The 14,090-nt window shown below is 69.0% G+C and overlaps 2 protein-coding genes across 2 annotated transcripts; both read left to right on the top strand.

The window, feature by feature from the left end:
- The first annotated feature begins 439 nt into the window (after positions 1-439).
- RSKR (ribosomal protein S6 kinase related) lies at positions 440-4,196 on the top strand. Its single transcript, XM_063342061.1, has 12 exons — positions 440-602; positions 693-890; positions 1,550-1,633; positions 1,720-1,788; positions 1,961-2,030; positions 2,773-2,880; positions 3,054-3,094; positions 3,194-3,221; positions 3,327-3,416; positions 3,488-3,576; positions 3,649-3,759; positions 3,853-4,196. Exons 1-12 carry the CDS (start codon positions 534-536, stop codon positions 4,072-4,074), a joined length of 1,179 nt encoding a protein of 392 aa, XP_063198131.1. The 5' UTR covers positions 440-533; the 3' UTR covers positions 4,075-4,196.
- A 371-nt stretch (positions 4,197-4,567) lies between these two features.
- SPAG5 (sperm associated antigen 5) lies at positions 4,568-13,600 on the top strand. Its single transcript, XM_063342059.1, has 24 exons — positions 4,568-4,726; positions 5,052-5,153; positions 5,396-7,056; positions 7,145-7,337; positions 7,658-7,777; positions 7,909-8,001; positions 8,126-8,260; positions 8,556-8,675; positions 8,931-9,023; positions 9,229-9,363; positions 9,505-9,598; positions 9,676-9,769; positions 9,872-9,953; positions 10,400-10,533; positions 10,838-11,003; positions 11,171-11,342; positions 11,653-11,724; positions 11,878-12,001; positions 12,267-12,378; positions 12,608-12,688; positions 12,777-12,920; positions 13,068-13,142; positions 13,251-13,331; positions 13,409-13,600. Exons 1-24 carry the CDS (start codon positions 4,703-4,705, stop codon positions 13,520-13,522), a joined length of 4,221 nt encoding a protein of 1,406 aa, XP_063198129.1. The 5' UTR covers positions 4,568-4,702; the 3' UTR covers positions 13,523-13,600.
- The last annotated feature ends 490 nt before the right edge of the window (positions 13,601-14,090 follow it).

The raw sequence follows: 14,090 nt of genomic DNA on the forward strand, positions 1-14,090 counted from the left end.
GGACTCGGTGCTGTCCCCCCTCTCGGCTCGGCAGCACCCCAAACCCTGCGACTGCACCCCCTGCCCTTCCCCGGGGACACCCGCTTCGGGGGCTCCCTGGTGGCATCCTCCGTGTCCCCAGGCCCAGCCCTTGTGCTCGTCCTTCTCGAGCCCGTCGGGGCCCGGGGCTGCCCCGGGACTCAGCGGGGGCTGCCGGTATCGCAGAGCCGGGGTCCAGCAAGTGGGATGCAAAGGGACGACGGGTGGTTGAAGGGGGAAACCCCAAGGTGTGCAAGGGGGGTCCCGGGGCGTGTGCCCTGCTCGGAAATCGGGGAGGGGGTGTCAGTCACGGGTGGGGTGTCCCGGGGTGCAAGGACGAGCTCCGGTGCAGGGGGGTTGCGCGGGGTGGGGGTGGGGCGGCCCCGGTGCCCGGCCCCGGGGCTGGGGGTGGTCGCAGGCGGGCGGGGCGGGGCGGGGCGGGGCGGGGCGGCGGGGTTATGTAAAGCGGCGGATTACCGGGGACCGGGCTCGGGGCGCGGCCGGGCGGCGCCGCGATGGGAGCAACGAGCAGCGGCCCCGGCCCGGCCCCGGCCCCGGCCCCGGCTCCGGTGCGGCCCCCCCAGGTGCGTGCGGCGGCGGCTCCGGGGATCCTCACCGCCCCGGGGTCCCGTCCCCCCGCCGCCGCCCCGCTGACGCTGCCCCCGGTTCCGCAGGGCCGCGCCGTGGGGTCGTGGGTGCGGGCGCTGCTGGGCCGCGCCGGGTCGGTACCGGTACCGGGGTCGGGGCTCGCCCTGGCCCCGCGGGGCCCCGCCGAGGAGCCGCCGCTGCCCGGTTGGCCGCTGCCGCAGCTCGTCTCGCTTTTCCTGCCGGAGTTCCCCGTCCGCCCCTCCGCCCGCCAGCAGCAGCTCAAGGTGCCGTCCCGGCCCCCCTCCCCCTAATGTCTCACCCTCCTAACGGGGTCCCCAACCATCCTACCGGAGCGCCGATTCATCCCGCCCCGGCAGCTCCGAGAGCCCTAACGGGTGGCCTCACACCCCGTAGCGGGGTCCCCGCACGTCCTACCGGGGTCCCCCAGCGCCCCGCACATCCTCCCGCGCCGTCCGTGCATCCCCTGCCGCCGTCCCGGGACTACCGACCGTCTTACCGGCTCTCCCCGCACGCTGTGTCGGGTCCCTGCGCATCCTACCGGCGTCTCCGGCCGTCCCACCGGGTCCCCTTCTACCCCCGCCGGGTCCCCGCGCCCCGTGTCGAGTCTCTGTGCGTTCCACCGGGGTCCCTCTGTACCCTACCGGAGTCCCCGTGCGCCCTACCGCGGTCCCGCTGCATCCTGCCGGCATCCACAGCCGCCGTGCTGGGGTCCCCATGTCCCTGTCCCCCGTCCCCACGTGCCCCATACTGGGTCCCCCTGCATCCCACTGGGGTCCCTATTGCGTCCTCCTGGTCCCCGTGTGTCCCCACCGCCTGCCTCGGGTGCCCTGTGCCGCCCCACGCAGGACCCCGCACCCTGTCCCACCCTGAGCACCCCCATCCGTGGGGTGCTCAGACCCTGCTCCCCCCTCCCCGCCCCTAGATCCTGGGTTTCGTGGCCAAAGGCTCCTTCGGGACCATCCTCAAAGTGCTGGACTGTGGACGGGAGAAGGTCTGCGCCGTCAAGGTGGGTGCTGTACCCTAGGGTCCAGGGGTGCGTCCCGCCCGCCTCTGGTCCCATTGATGGCCCCTCGCCCCCCCCACCCCCCCCAGGTCGTGCCCAAAGTGGAGGTGCTGCGCCGTGACACCCTCAAGCAGTGCAAGGAAGAAGTCAGCATCCAGGTCAGGGGGGGTCCAAGGGGGACCCCAGCCCATGGGGAGGGGTTCAGGGTGGTTATGGGGGTGGCAGGAGGCTGCTGGGGATGAGGAGGGAGGGTGGCAGGAGTGGGATCCCCGGTTCCCCCTGCTCCCTCCACCCCAGGGGCCGCTCACCCTCTCTGCTTTGTGTCCCCAGAGACAGGTCAGGCACCCGTTTGTCCACGGCCTGGGGGACAGCTGGCAGGGCCAGCGCCACCTCTTCATCAGTGAGTGACCATCTGCCCGTGGGCTCGCCCTGCCTTCCCCCCCCTCCTTGCTCAAGCACGTGTCCTCGCCGCCCGCACACGTGTCCCCGCACACGCGCACGCTCCCCCCGCGCTGCCTGCTGCCCCGCGGGGATCCAGGCACTCAGCTGCTGGCTCCCACCGCGGGGACGGAGGGGACAGGGATGGGGATGAGCCATAGTGGGGCGGGCACCAGTGTGGGGGTGAATGAGGTGCCCCAGCCCCAGTGCCTGCCTGGCCCTGGTGGCCCTGATGGCCGTGCCACCTAGGTGCCCACATAGCTTGTGCCTGTGTGACCCCGGGGACTGCGTCACTTTGGTACCTGCGTGGCCACGATGCCTGTGCCACCTTGGAGCTCACGTGGCCCTGATGCTTGTGTGTTCCCAGTATTCACATGGCTCTGGTGCCCATGTCACCATGGTACATGTCCCGGGTACTCGCATGCTCCCACGCTGCTTTAGTCATGCCCATGTCACCTTAGTACGTGGTCCTGGTGCCCATGTTGAATCTTGTGCCATCTCGGTGTGAGTGTGGTCCTGGTGCTTGTGCCACCTTGCTGGCCTTATGGCCCCGGTGTTTGCATCCCCTTGGTACATGGCCCTGGTGCCCATGTCACCTTGGTGCATGGCTCCAGGGACCCACCTGGCCCCTCGTGCCTGTGCCGCCCCGGTGCCCGTGCCCCTTGTGCCAGCCCATGGGTAAAGCACGTCGACCATCCCGGCAGTGTGCACCTACTGCAGCACCGGAGACCTGCATGCCCTGTGGCGCGCCATCGGGCGCTTCGCCGAGGCCACCATCCGCCTGTTCGCTGCCGAGCTGGTGCTGGTGCTGGGTGAGTGGCCCACCATGCTGGGGACAGCCACCCCTGTCCCCACCAATGGGGACCCACAGGCAGGGTCAGCCATCCCCAGGGGTGGGCAGCTGCCTGCTGGGTGCCGGGGGGGTGGCAGTGGGCATCGTGCAGGGAGGGGACCCATTGCTCTGACCACTCCATCTTCTCCCCAGTGTATCTCCACGACCTGGGCATCGTGCACAGAGATGTGAAGGTGGGTGGCAGCGGGGCTGGGGGGCTGTAGGATGGGGTGGGGGGGGTCTCCAAACCCCCCTGGCATGGAGAGGCCACACTAGTCCCTGTCTCATTTCAGATGGAGAACATCCTCCTGGATGAGAGAGGTAAGAGTCTGGTGACACTGGTGTGGGGACATCCCATCCGTGGGGATGCCCGGTCCACAGGGACGCCCCCTCCATGGGGCCCCCACGCAGTGTCTCACCCCACAGGACACCTCAAACTCACTGACTTCGGCCTCTCCCGGCACCTGCAGTGGGGGGAGCGAGCCCACACCATCTGCGGCACCCTGCAGTACATGGGTAAGGGGGCAGCGGGGGGCTGCGGTGGGGGGCACGGCCCCCCCAGGCAACTCACCCGCTCATCCCCACAGCCCCGGAGGTGCTGAGCGGGGGGCCCTACAGCCACGCAGCTGACTGGTGGTCCCTAGGAGTCCTGCTCTTCGCCCTGGCCAGCGGGGAGGTGAGGACCGGGGGGACAAGGGGGAATAGGGGCACCTCATGGAGCCCCTAAATTCAATCCCTGCCCCCCCAGTTCCCCGTGGCACCGGCAGGGGACCATGTGGCCATGCTGGAGCGTGTCAAGCAGAGCAGCTACGAGAGCCCACCCACGGTCAGCCCCGCGCTGGCCCGGCTGCTCGCCGAGGTAACCCTCGGGCTGGGATGTTGGGGTCCCCACTGGCCCCCCCAGGCTGGATGTCGGAGTTCCCACCTCTCACTGTCCTCCCTCTGTCCCCAGCTGCTGTGCCACAACCCCCTGTACCGCCTGCGCTACCTCCACCACTTCCAGGGCCACCCCTTCTTCCGCGGGGTGGCCTTCGACGCCGACCTGCTGCAGAAGGACCCGGTGGCGGTGGCCGTGTCCCCCCGTCCCCCCGAGCAGCCCCCACCCGACCCCGCCACCTTCGCCGACTTCGACTGCGACCTCGCCGCCCCCCCGGGCCGGCCCTGGCCTGGCTGAGCCGCCGCGGCCGGGAACCCCGGCATCGCTCAGGGACATGCCCCCCCCCCCCCCCCAAAACCCGGCAGCGGGTCGGACCCTGCTGGGCCGGGTCCCCCCCCACCCCAACGCTGTACCTCTCCCCGCGGGAGCAATAAACCCCAGAGCCGCGGGCACCGTTGCGGGGGCTGCCCTGACCCCTGCGGGACCCCCGGGGAGGGGAGCGGGACCCGGGGGGGGGTGGGAAATACGACCCCCGGGGGGGGGTGTGTGCGGGGCTGGCGTTTCCCCCCCCCCCCCCTTGGGTCTGGGCGGGCGCGGGGGGCTGGTTCCCTCGGTACCGGCGCGGGGGAGCCCCCGGTGTGCGGGGGGAGCTGGGCCCTTCCCCGTTATCCCCCCCCCGCCCCGCGGTGCTCGGCGCTGCACAGCGCCGTTGGGGCGGGGCCGCGTGTGAGGCCCCGCCCACACTCTCCCGCCCACCAATCGGCCGCGGCCCCGCCTCTAACCACCGCCCCCGTGGGGGGTGACGCGTGCCGCTGAGCAGCCAATCGCAGCGGCGCCTGGTTTTCAAACGGGCGGTGGCGGCAGCGCGCGGGGAAGGGCGGGGCCAGACCGGGACCGGAGCCGAGAGTGGGACCGGGCCCGGGCCATGCGGGCCGCACGGACCCCGGCCGTGAGTGCAGCCCGGCGCCGGGGGGGCTCGGCACGGGGTGGGCGGGGGCGGGAGTGGGAGTGGACGGGCGGAAGGACCGACGGACCGACGGACGGACACCGGTTTGCGCGTCCCGGTGGGGCGGCTCGAAGAGCCCCGTGGGTCGCGGGGGGGGGGGGGGTCCCAGCGGGGCGGCCCCGGGTGTGTCGGGGTGGCTGTGGGGGCGGCGGGCTGGAGCGCTCCTGGTACGTGTGGATGTGTTTGCGGGGGGGGGGTGTGTGCCGCCGCCGGTGGTGCCGTCGGTGACCCCCGGTGCTTCCCCCCCAACACACACCTCGCCCCCCAGGCGCAGCAGCGGCCCCGGCGCACCCCCCTGCAGGAGCTGCGGCTGCAGCCGGGCGCCGAGCGCACAAGCCTCACCCCCCTGCTCCGCCGCCTGCGGCTCAAGGTCGGTGTGGGGATGGGGGGACGGGGGGGGGGGAGTTGTACGTGGAGTAATAGGAAGGGATGCTGGGGTGTACCGGAACTGGGTATACTGGGAGGCGGGGGGGTGGTTCCAGGGCAGTGGGGGGACAGGTGTAGGCACTGGGGTGGGGGAAGTGGGGAGGCTGGGGGAAACGGCTATGGGGTGCTGGGGGGGCAGGGCAAGGGCAGTCCTGACCCTCCCACCCCCCCCTAAATGTCCCGTAGGACCATGACTGTGCCACCCCAGTGTCCTGCGCCCGGGGGCCCCCCAGCAGCACCATCCCGTGGCCCCCCAGGACTACAACCTGGGGGCCCAGCGCCTCCGAGACCCCCACGACTCCCACCCTGAAACCTGGTGCCCCCGAGCCCCTCGGCAATCCCAGTTTGGTGCCCGGTGCCCTGCAGCCCCCCAGCAGCACCAGCCTGGAGCCCCCTGGTAGTTCCACTCCAAGGTCCAGCCCCCCAGAGCCCCCTGGCAGCGCTGTGCCGGCCCCCCTGTGCACCCCCAGCCCAGGACCTGGCACCCCAGAGCCCCCCAGCAACGTTGTGCCAGCCCCTATATGTAGCTCTGTCCCGGGGCCGTACACACCAGAGGCCCCCAGCAACACCGTGCCAGCCCCCCTGTGCAGCCCCACCCTGGAGCCCCCCGGCAGCACCGTGCCAGCCCCACTGTGCAGCCCCCTTCCAGGGCCCAGCCCCTCAGAGCCCCCTGGCAGCACCATACCAGCCCCCATGTGCAGCCCCAGCCCCCCAGAGCCCCCTAGCAGCACCCTGCCAGCCCCTATATGTAGCTCTGTCCTGGAGCCATGCACCCCAGAGCCCCCCAGCAACAGCGTGCCAGCCCCCCTGTGCAGCCCCATCGTGGGGTCCAGCTCCCCAGAGCCCCCCGGCAGCACCGTGCCAGCCCCCCTGTGCAGTCCCGTCCTGGGGTCCAGCAGCCTGGAGCCCCCCAGCAGCCCTGTGCCAGCCCCCATGTGTAGCTCTATCCCAGGACCGCGCACACCAGAGCCCCCCAGCAATACCATGCCGGCTCCCCTGTGCAACCCCATCCCGGGGCCCAGCCCCCCGGAGCCCCCCGGCAGCACCGTGCCAGCCCTGATGTGTAGCTCCATCCTGGGGCCGTGCACCCCCGAGCCCCCCGGCAGCGCCTCCCCCGTCCCCCCTGGCATCATCAGCTCAGTGCCTTGCACCCCAAACTCCCTGGGCAGCACCACTCTAGCACCCTGCACCCCTGGGACCCCTGTCAGTGCCAGCCCGGCCTCCTGCACCCCAGGCCCCCCCGGCACCAGCTCCACCCCACAGGAAGCTCCCTTCCACGGCTGGCGCATGGTGCCCACCGACCTCTCCTGCAGCCCCGTGGCTACCGAGCCCTCGGCTGGAGATGGGAGTTCGGGTCCCTCACCTTGCCAGGACACCCCTGAGGGTACCCAGTCCCCAGCCTCCGCCCCCCCAGAGCAGGACCCCCCCGGGCCCCCTCCCACGGAGGCAGATAGGTCTGAGCATGATGGATTGGAGGCAACGGCCACCCCCGTCCCCTCGCCCGAGGTGGCCCCGGGTGCTGTGTCCTGGGTGTTGCCGCTGGTGTGGCTGGAGAAGAGCCTCAATGCCTCGTCCCTGCTGGAGTCCCTGCGGCACAGCCTGCCCCTGCCCGCCCCGCGGCGGGACGCCGGCACCAGCGTCACCCCGGTGTCCACCGCGGTGGCCGGCACCAGCGTCACCCCAGTGTCCACCGCGGTGGCCGGCACCAGCGTCACCCCCATGCCCACTGCGGTCGCCGGCACCTTCATGACCCCCCGGGACCTGCGGGAGAGGAGCACGAACACATCTGTGGGCGGCCCCCCCTGCGCCAAGGACAGCGCTGCCGAAACGGACTCCCTGCTCTGGCAGTAAGTGTGGGGACATGCCCCCCCTGGATGAGGCTGTGGCACCCACGGGCCGTCCCTTCCCCAAGCCCCCCCCTCTCTCTGTCCCCAGCTGTCCCCGTGAGCAGCTGAAGTCCCTGCCGCGGGCAGAGCTGGAGGGGCGGCTGGAGAGCACCCTCATCATCATGGAAGCCCTCTCCCTCCGGCTGCGCGACTGGCAGGAGAGCCAGCGCCCGCTGCCCGGCGTGGGACCGGCTGAGCAGAGGGATGCGCTCACGCAGACGGATGTCACCCACCCCAAAGCGGTAAGAGTCCTCACCGGGGCGATGCCACCCAGTTCTGTGTGGCCTCGGTGCTGTGACAGTGCCCACGTGCTGCCGGCAGGACGGTGGCTCCGGCTGCAGCGCAGCCCGGCGGAGCAGAAGTAAAGCAGGGCTGCTGGGGCATCACATCCCCAGCTTAACCCGCTATTTTTGCTGGATTTGAACCCTTTGCGCGGGGAAACAGCCCTGGCACACATGGGTAGGGGTGGATGGGAGGTGTCACAGCCAAATGGCTCTCGCTGGACCCCAGGGTGGAGCCGGGCTGGTGCGAAGCCCCCTCTGCTCTGCCCGGATGCCCTTAGGAGGAGGAGATCTACCGCAACCTCTACCTCGAGCTGTGGAAGAAAACGGAGGCTCTGCGGCGGCAGCAGGGAGCGGAGCAGGACCTGCGGCGAGAGCTGGAGCTGGCCGCCACGGGGATGGTGCGTCTCAGCCGGCTGGCATGCGATGAGTGTGCCGGGTCTCAGCCAGGCAGGGCACACATGTGCCCGACGTTGCCTGTGCCGGCTCCGGGAGCACTGCCTGAGCGCCGGTGCCCTTGTCCCTTCCCCAGAGCGCCTGGAGCAGGCAGAGCCTCCTGTTTCGGAGCCTCGCGGATGACGCCTTTCAGAGGTTGCAGGATGAGCAGGGAGCCCTCTCCCAGCAGGTGAGACCCCGTGCAGCCAGGCTGGCCCTCCTCTCCCGCAGTTTTCAGGCGATGCTGGCACTGCCGGCACACACGGCAGCTGTCGGCTATACCCGGTGCCTCCCGGCACTGTCTCCCCTTGCAGCGGGAGGCGGTGAGGACTCTGGTGTCGCGGTGCTGGGCTGTACTGGAGAGCGTGCCCGGCAAGCTGCGGAGCTGCCTGGAGGAGCGGGATGCCATGAGGCTGCGAGCGGACGAAGCCATCCGAGCCAAGGAGGAGGTAGGGGGGCAGCCAGTGGGGGCGGTTGGGGCAGGCTCTGCTGTCCCCATGCCTTTGGTGGGGCATCCTGCGTCTGCCCATCTCCAGGGCATGAAGATCTCTCTGGCATCCCAGGGGAAAAGCCCGATGTGGTCCTGGAAGTGCTTGTGGCTGCCTGGGGCGGCTGGAGCTCTGGGGATGGGATTTTGGCTCGGGCTGTGTCCCGCTGGGAGCGGGAGCAGCAGCGTGTGGGGATGGCTCCTGGGATTGCCCCTCTTGTGACACCACGCCTGGAGCATCATCCTTCCCTCGGCAGGGAGATCGCTTCCTGGAGGCCTTCCGTGCCCATGCCAGCGCCCAGATCAGCGCCCGCGACCAGAGCCTGGCCTCCCAGCGAGAGCTGGGCACGCTGCTGGCAGACGCCATCGACGCGCAGGTACTGAGCGGGTGGGCACCTCCAGCTGCCTCCCACCTGGGTCTTTGGGGGGCTGGAAGGGACCTCCCCACATCCTGAGCTTGGGTGATGCTCTGAGCAGTGGTCTGCCATGGGCTCGGGTCCACCAGAGGTTTCTTGGCGCTGCTGGGAAGCTGCCACAAATCCGGCCTCGGGGCTGGCGCTCGCTTCCCTCCGCAGCCATGGAATGCGGTTTTTCCACCGTGGCAGCGCTGACCCGTCTCTCCTGCCCCACAGGCATCCCTGGCTGCCGAGGCTCGGTCTTTCCGGGAATTCATAGATATCACCTTTGAAAACATGGAGAAGGAAAGGAGAGCCCTGGACGCGGAGGTGAGGGGCGTCCCGCTGGGGGCTGGCGGTGGGCTCAGCCCCTCGCCCTCCCTTCCCCCTGCCCCGCAGCCCTTCGTGCCCTGGGTGCCGCGGGCAGCCTGGCTGCCAGCCCCGTCCCTGGCCACGCAACGGGGCAGTGCCACCACCAGCCGTCACGGCTGCGCTGCCCTGGCCCGGAGGCTGACCGTGCCGTGTCCCCTCGCAGCGGGAGGCGGTGAGGACCCTGGTGTCACGGTGCCGGGCTGTGCTGGAGAACGTGCCCGGCAAGCTGCAGGGCTGCCTAGAGGAGCGGGATGCCATGAGGCAACAAGCGGAGGAAGCTCTTCAAGCCAAGGAGGAGGTAGGGGGGTGCCTTGTGCTGAGCAGTGCCTGGGGGTGGCCGGGGTGCTCTCCTGCGGCCCGGCTGACCCCAGGCGTGGGGGTCCCCTTGGTGTGGGAACGCCCCATGGGGAAGAGCACGGTGGGCACGGTGTCTCTGCAGGCATCCGGCCAGCTGGAGGAGAACGCGGTGGCCCTGCGGGATGCAGAGGCTCAACTGGAGCAGCTGACGGTGGCCAACTCGCGCCTCAGCACAGGTAGGGGTGGGTGACATGGGGGCTGGACCTGCCCCTGTCCTGTCCCCCTCCGACGCTGATGGCTCTGCCCCTCGCAGACCTGAGCTCCGTGATGACAAAACTGGCCAGCGCGGAGCAGGAGCGGGATACGCTGCAGCAGGAGAACGAGAAGCAGTGGGAGGAGGTGGCCCGGTGGGTCTGAGCCCTTGGGGCAGGGCATTGGCCCCCCCTCTCTTCCCCATAGCCACCTCCTGCCACCCCGCGGCACCCCCTGACCCCGTCCCGTCCCGGCAGGCTGGCGCAGCAGAGGGACGCCCTGCAGCAGGAGTGCAACGGGCTCTTCCAGGAGCTGCGGGAGGCGACCGAGTGCCGGGAGGTAGGAGCTGCCTGACCCTGCCCGCGCCGTCACGCGCTGCCGGTCCCCGTCACGGCCTGGCGGCATCGCTGGCGGCCGGCCAGGAGCGGGATTAGCCCTCCCGCGGTGGGGGATGAGCGCGGTGGGGGCGGTTGACAATCCTGCACGTAAGCGCTGCTCTCCATCCTGCCCGGCAGGGATTCCTGGGTCGGAGGGGGGGTGTGGGGCGGGGATAACAGCTCTCTGGGATAATTCCTCCGGCTGCAGCCATGGTGCTGTCCCCAAGCCTGTCCGGTGTCCCTGGTAAACCACTCTTCTCCAGGGGTTGGCCTGTTAGGGGCAAAGCTGTCCCTTATTGGAAACAGCACCCCGAGGTGTGGGAGGGACCATGTTGGGGGTCCCAATGGGCCCCCTTGGGTCTCTGGCCGCTCATGACTGTGTCAACCCCCTCCTCCTGACTCTTGCAGTTCCTCGACCAGGAGAACCGCATGTCCCGCACGCAGCTGCTGGAGCTGGAGGCCAGGCAGAAGTCCTCGCTGGCCGCCCTGCAGGAGTGCAGCCTGCAGTACGAGGAGCTGATGGGCTCCCACCAGCGCCTGCGGTACCGACCCTGCTCACCATCTCCGCTTGAAACCCTCTATTTTGGGAAATTGAGCTCCTCCTGGGGGGGTGGGGGACACACAGTGGGGACGGGGCTCCAGTGGCTGCTGCCCAGCCCAGCGTGGTTGCCCAGGCAGGTGGAAGGGGCTATGGGGAAGCCCAGCAGACCCCATCTTGGGTGAAGGTGCCTAAATCTCTGAGGTTTGCACCCGCCCTGTGTCACAGTGGGAGGCAAGCATGTGAAATGTCCCCATGCCATGCCGAGGAGGGGGAAGGCTCCCACTGAGGCTGATGCCATCCCACAGGGAAGAGGAGGCTGCCCTCAGCCAGGAGCTGGAGAGCACCAAGGCCAAGCTCCACGACTTGCAACTCAAGAGGGACAAAGTCTCCTGGTGCTCCACAGACATCATAGAGAGCAAGATGCGGCTGCAGGAGCTCGCCGACTGCCTCAAGGCCGCTCTGCAAGAGGAGGTAGGAGCCCTGCCCCAGGGTCAATAACAAGAAGGTGGCCCGGGGCGGGGGAACCAGACCCCTGTGACTCTCCATGGTGTGCCTTTGAGACCCCCCCAACTTGCTGGGGCAGTGCAGAACTGTTGCAAGCCGCGCTCCGGTGCTGTGCTCTCCCTCCCCTCCTGAAGGATGAAGATGCCCCATCAAGAAGCAGAGCCTGGACCCCGGCTCCACGGACACCGAGCTGGCAGACACCCCGCCGTGCCTGGACCCCGGCGTGCCGCACGCCGGCGTGCCGTACCCCGTACCACGCCGGGGACTCCTTCGTGGGCAGCGTCCTGAAAGCGGTGTCGTGGAAAGGTGAGGAGGCACCTGCTGGCTGGGTGCTGGGGGGAGTCCCTGTGTGAGGATGGGGATTGCTCCTTCCCACGCTGGGGATGTGCATCGGAGCTGGAGAGGAGGAGATCCCAGTGCCATTCCCATGCCCTTCCCTGTGGATTCCCCAGTTGTTCCCGTGTGGCAGCCGTGGGCTGGGTCGCGGGTCCTGTGAGCAGCTGGGGTCTTATCTCTGAGCTCCCCGGGGCGGACGGGTGCGTGGGTGAGCTCTGGTCGTGTTCCCTGGGGCATGCAGGGCTGGGCACAGCGGGGCCTCTGCCCTCTCATCTTGCAGATGTTGATGAAGCCGCTGGAGGTGGGAGTGCATTTACCAAGGACAAACCTGCCTCTACGCCAAAACCAATAGGTACTGGGGCTGTCACCCTGCCCTGGAGCCTGCTCTGAAGCTGCAGGGCTGCCCGCACCAGGGGACGAGCAGCCATGCCTTCCTGCTTGGCTCTGCGTCCCCTGGGGTTGACGTTCCCTCCGTGCCGCTCACGAGCCCCTGCCCTGCCTGCAGAGCCCGAGGAAGGTCTGCTGGAGAGCGTCAAGGAGCTGAGAGCCGTGGTCTCCAACCTCGCCATGCTGAGTTCCCGCATCCAGGAGCTGGAGCAGAGCGAGTTCAAGGCGCTGCAGAGAGAGATGTGAGTTCAGCAGGGGCTTGTGTCGAGGGCTGGGCATGGGCACCACTCTCCCGGGCATGGTATCTCCTGCGGGCAACCTGTCTGGGATCTGCCTCTTGTCCCAGCTCTGGGTTAGACCTCTCCTGCCATGGCTAGAAGGGCTTTTTCCAGCTGGTGGGGCTGGTGGGTTGGCCTCTCCTACCACAGGGCTGGTGGGATGCCCAGGATGGGGTTTGGTGCTGGGCACCATGTTCCCCACCGGCTCAGCCCCACTGTGCTCTCCCAGCTCCAACCTGCAGCTCCAGTTGGAGACGGTGACAGCCGAGAGCCAGGAGAAGATGGATGCCCAGGCTGCCACCATCGCCAAGCTGAACAAGGCGCTGAGGGGCAAGCTAGAGGTGAGCCGGTGCCAGAAGTGGGCCAGCACTCACCCCAGGGCGGAGCCGAACTGGGACAGGCGCTGATCTAGGACACGGAGGAATCTGGGTGACCGGCTCCCGTGATGCCCCATGGGTGCTCCTGGCTCGTCTGACCTTCTCAAACATGAGAAAACCTGCTCCACCCTGAGGTCCTGGGGGTAGCCAGGGCCGGGCGCTGTCTGACACCACTTCTTACCCCCCCCTGCAGAACGAGAAGGAGCTGCAGGACGTGGTGAAACAGCAGGAAGAGAAGATGCTGCAACTCATCGATAAGAGTGGGGAAGTCACGGTGTGTGATGGGGGCCTGGCCGGGCTGTGTGCCTGGGGGGTGCCAGCCATGGGACCCCTCTCAGCATCTCCTTTCTCCCCTCCCCCAGCGGCTGAAGGGAGAGGTCTCCCAGCTGAAGCGCTCGCTCCAGCGCGCGGAGACGGAGGCCAAGGTGCTGTGGGAGGAGATGCGGGGGCAGGAGCCCAAGGTGGACGCTACCTACGTCCAGGAGCGAGTCCTGCTGCGGCAGGAGGTGAGGCGGGGGGGGCTGCCAGGGCTGCGGGCTCCTCGTATCACCACCCCTCTGTGGACAGGGGACCTCTCGAGACCTTGCTCCTTGAGCTTAACCAGCGGGATGGCAGGGGAGAGCCTCCTACCCCAAGGCTCGCTCTTTTTGCAGGTGGACAAACTGCGGCTGCTGCTCTTGGAGAAAGAGGATGAGAACCTGCTGCTCTCTGACAAGTACCAGGAGCAGGTACGGGGAGCCCCGAGGACCTACCCTGGCTCTAGTCCCCCCCACCACTCTCAGACACCTCCCTGCCCAATTTTGGGGCAGGTTCCTGACAGACATCTCCCACCGCAGGTCCGAGGGCTGGAGCTGAGGCTCCAGCAGGCTCAGAAAATGCTGAGGACCCACGAGGAGATGCAGGAGAAAATGAAAGAGGTGAGGTTTGTGGTTCATCGCTCCCACCCCTTGCTGTGACTGTGTAGCCCTGGCACTAACGCTGCTCTCGTCCCCAGGTCCTGTCGGCTGTCCCTGAGGTGGCAGCGGGCTGCCAGGAGCTCCCCAGCCTGCTGCGGTACTTGGGCCTGAAGCTGGGCAGCGGCAGCAAGGAAGCGGCCGAGCCGCTATAGCCTGAAACCTTCCTGTTCTTAATGCTGTAATTATGTATTGAATAAAGTTTTGTTGGCATCTCACCCTGCCAGGTGCCTGCACGGAGGAAGCTTCTGGTGCCCTGGGTGGGGACAACTTCTCCAGCCTGCGCCGCCTCCACAGCTCCCTGCCACCCTCAGGCCTCTCCTCCTTGGCGGGGGGGGGACACGCATACCACCCCCCCCCACCCTGCTTGCTCTCAATAAGGCGCCTCGTTCCCCAGGCTCCCACCCTGCGGCCCTGGCAGCACCCGGGGCTGACCTAGCTTCCCTCCCCGGGCCCCCCCGCTCCTCCTCCTGCCCTAGATTCCCTCCTGCGGAGGGTATCGGAGGCTAGATCCTGCCCCCCGTCCCCCCCCCCATCACGGGGCTGCGGGCCACACGCCTGTTGCGTGGGGATGGTTCCCCTCCCAGCGCGGATCCGGCATCCAGCATCCCCTGGGTCGCGGCGAGCTCTGTCTGCCAGGCACCGGGAGCTCCGCCAGCTCCTGCTCCCAACCCCCCCTTGGCACCCGCTGCTGCATCGGGGATGGGGGGGGGGGGGCTCCCT

Source organism: Chroicocephalus ridibundus, chromosome 7 (genome assembly GCF_963924245.1).
Source record: "Chroicocephalus ridibundus chromosome 7, bChrRid1.1, whole genome shotgun sequence".
Classification (NCBI taxonomy): Eukaryota; Metazoa; Chordata; class Aves; order Charadriiformes; family Laridae; genus Chroicocephalus; species Chroicocephalus ridibundus.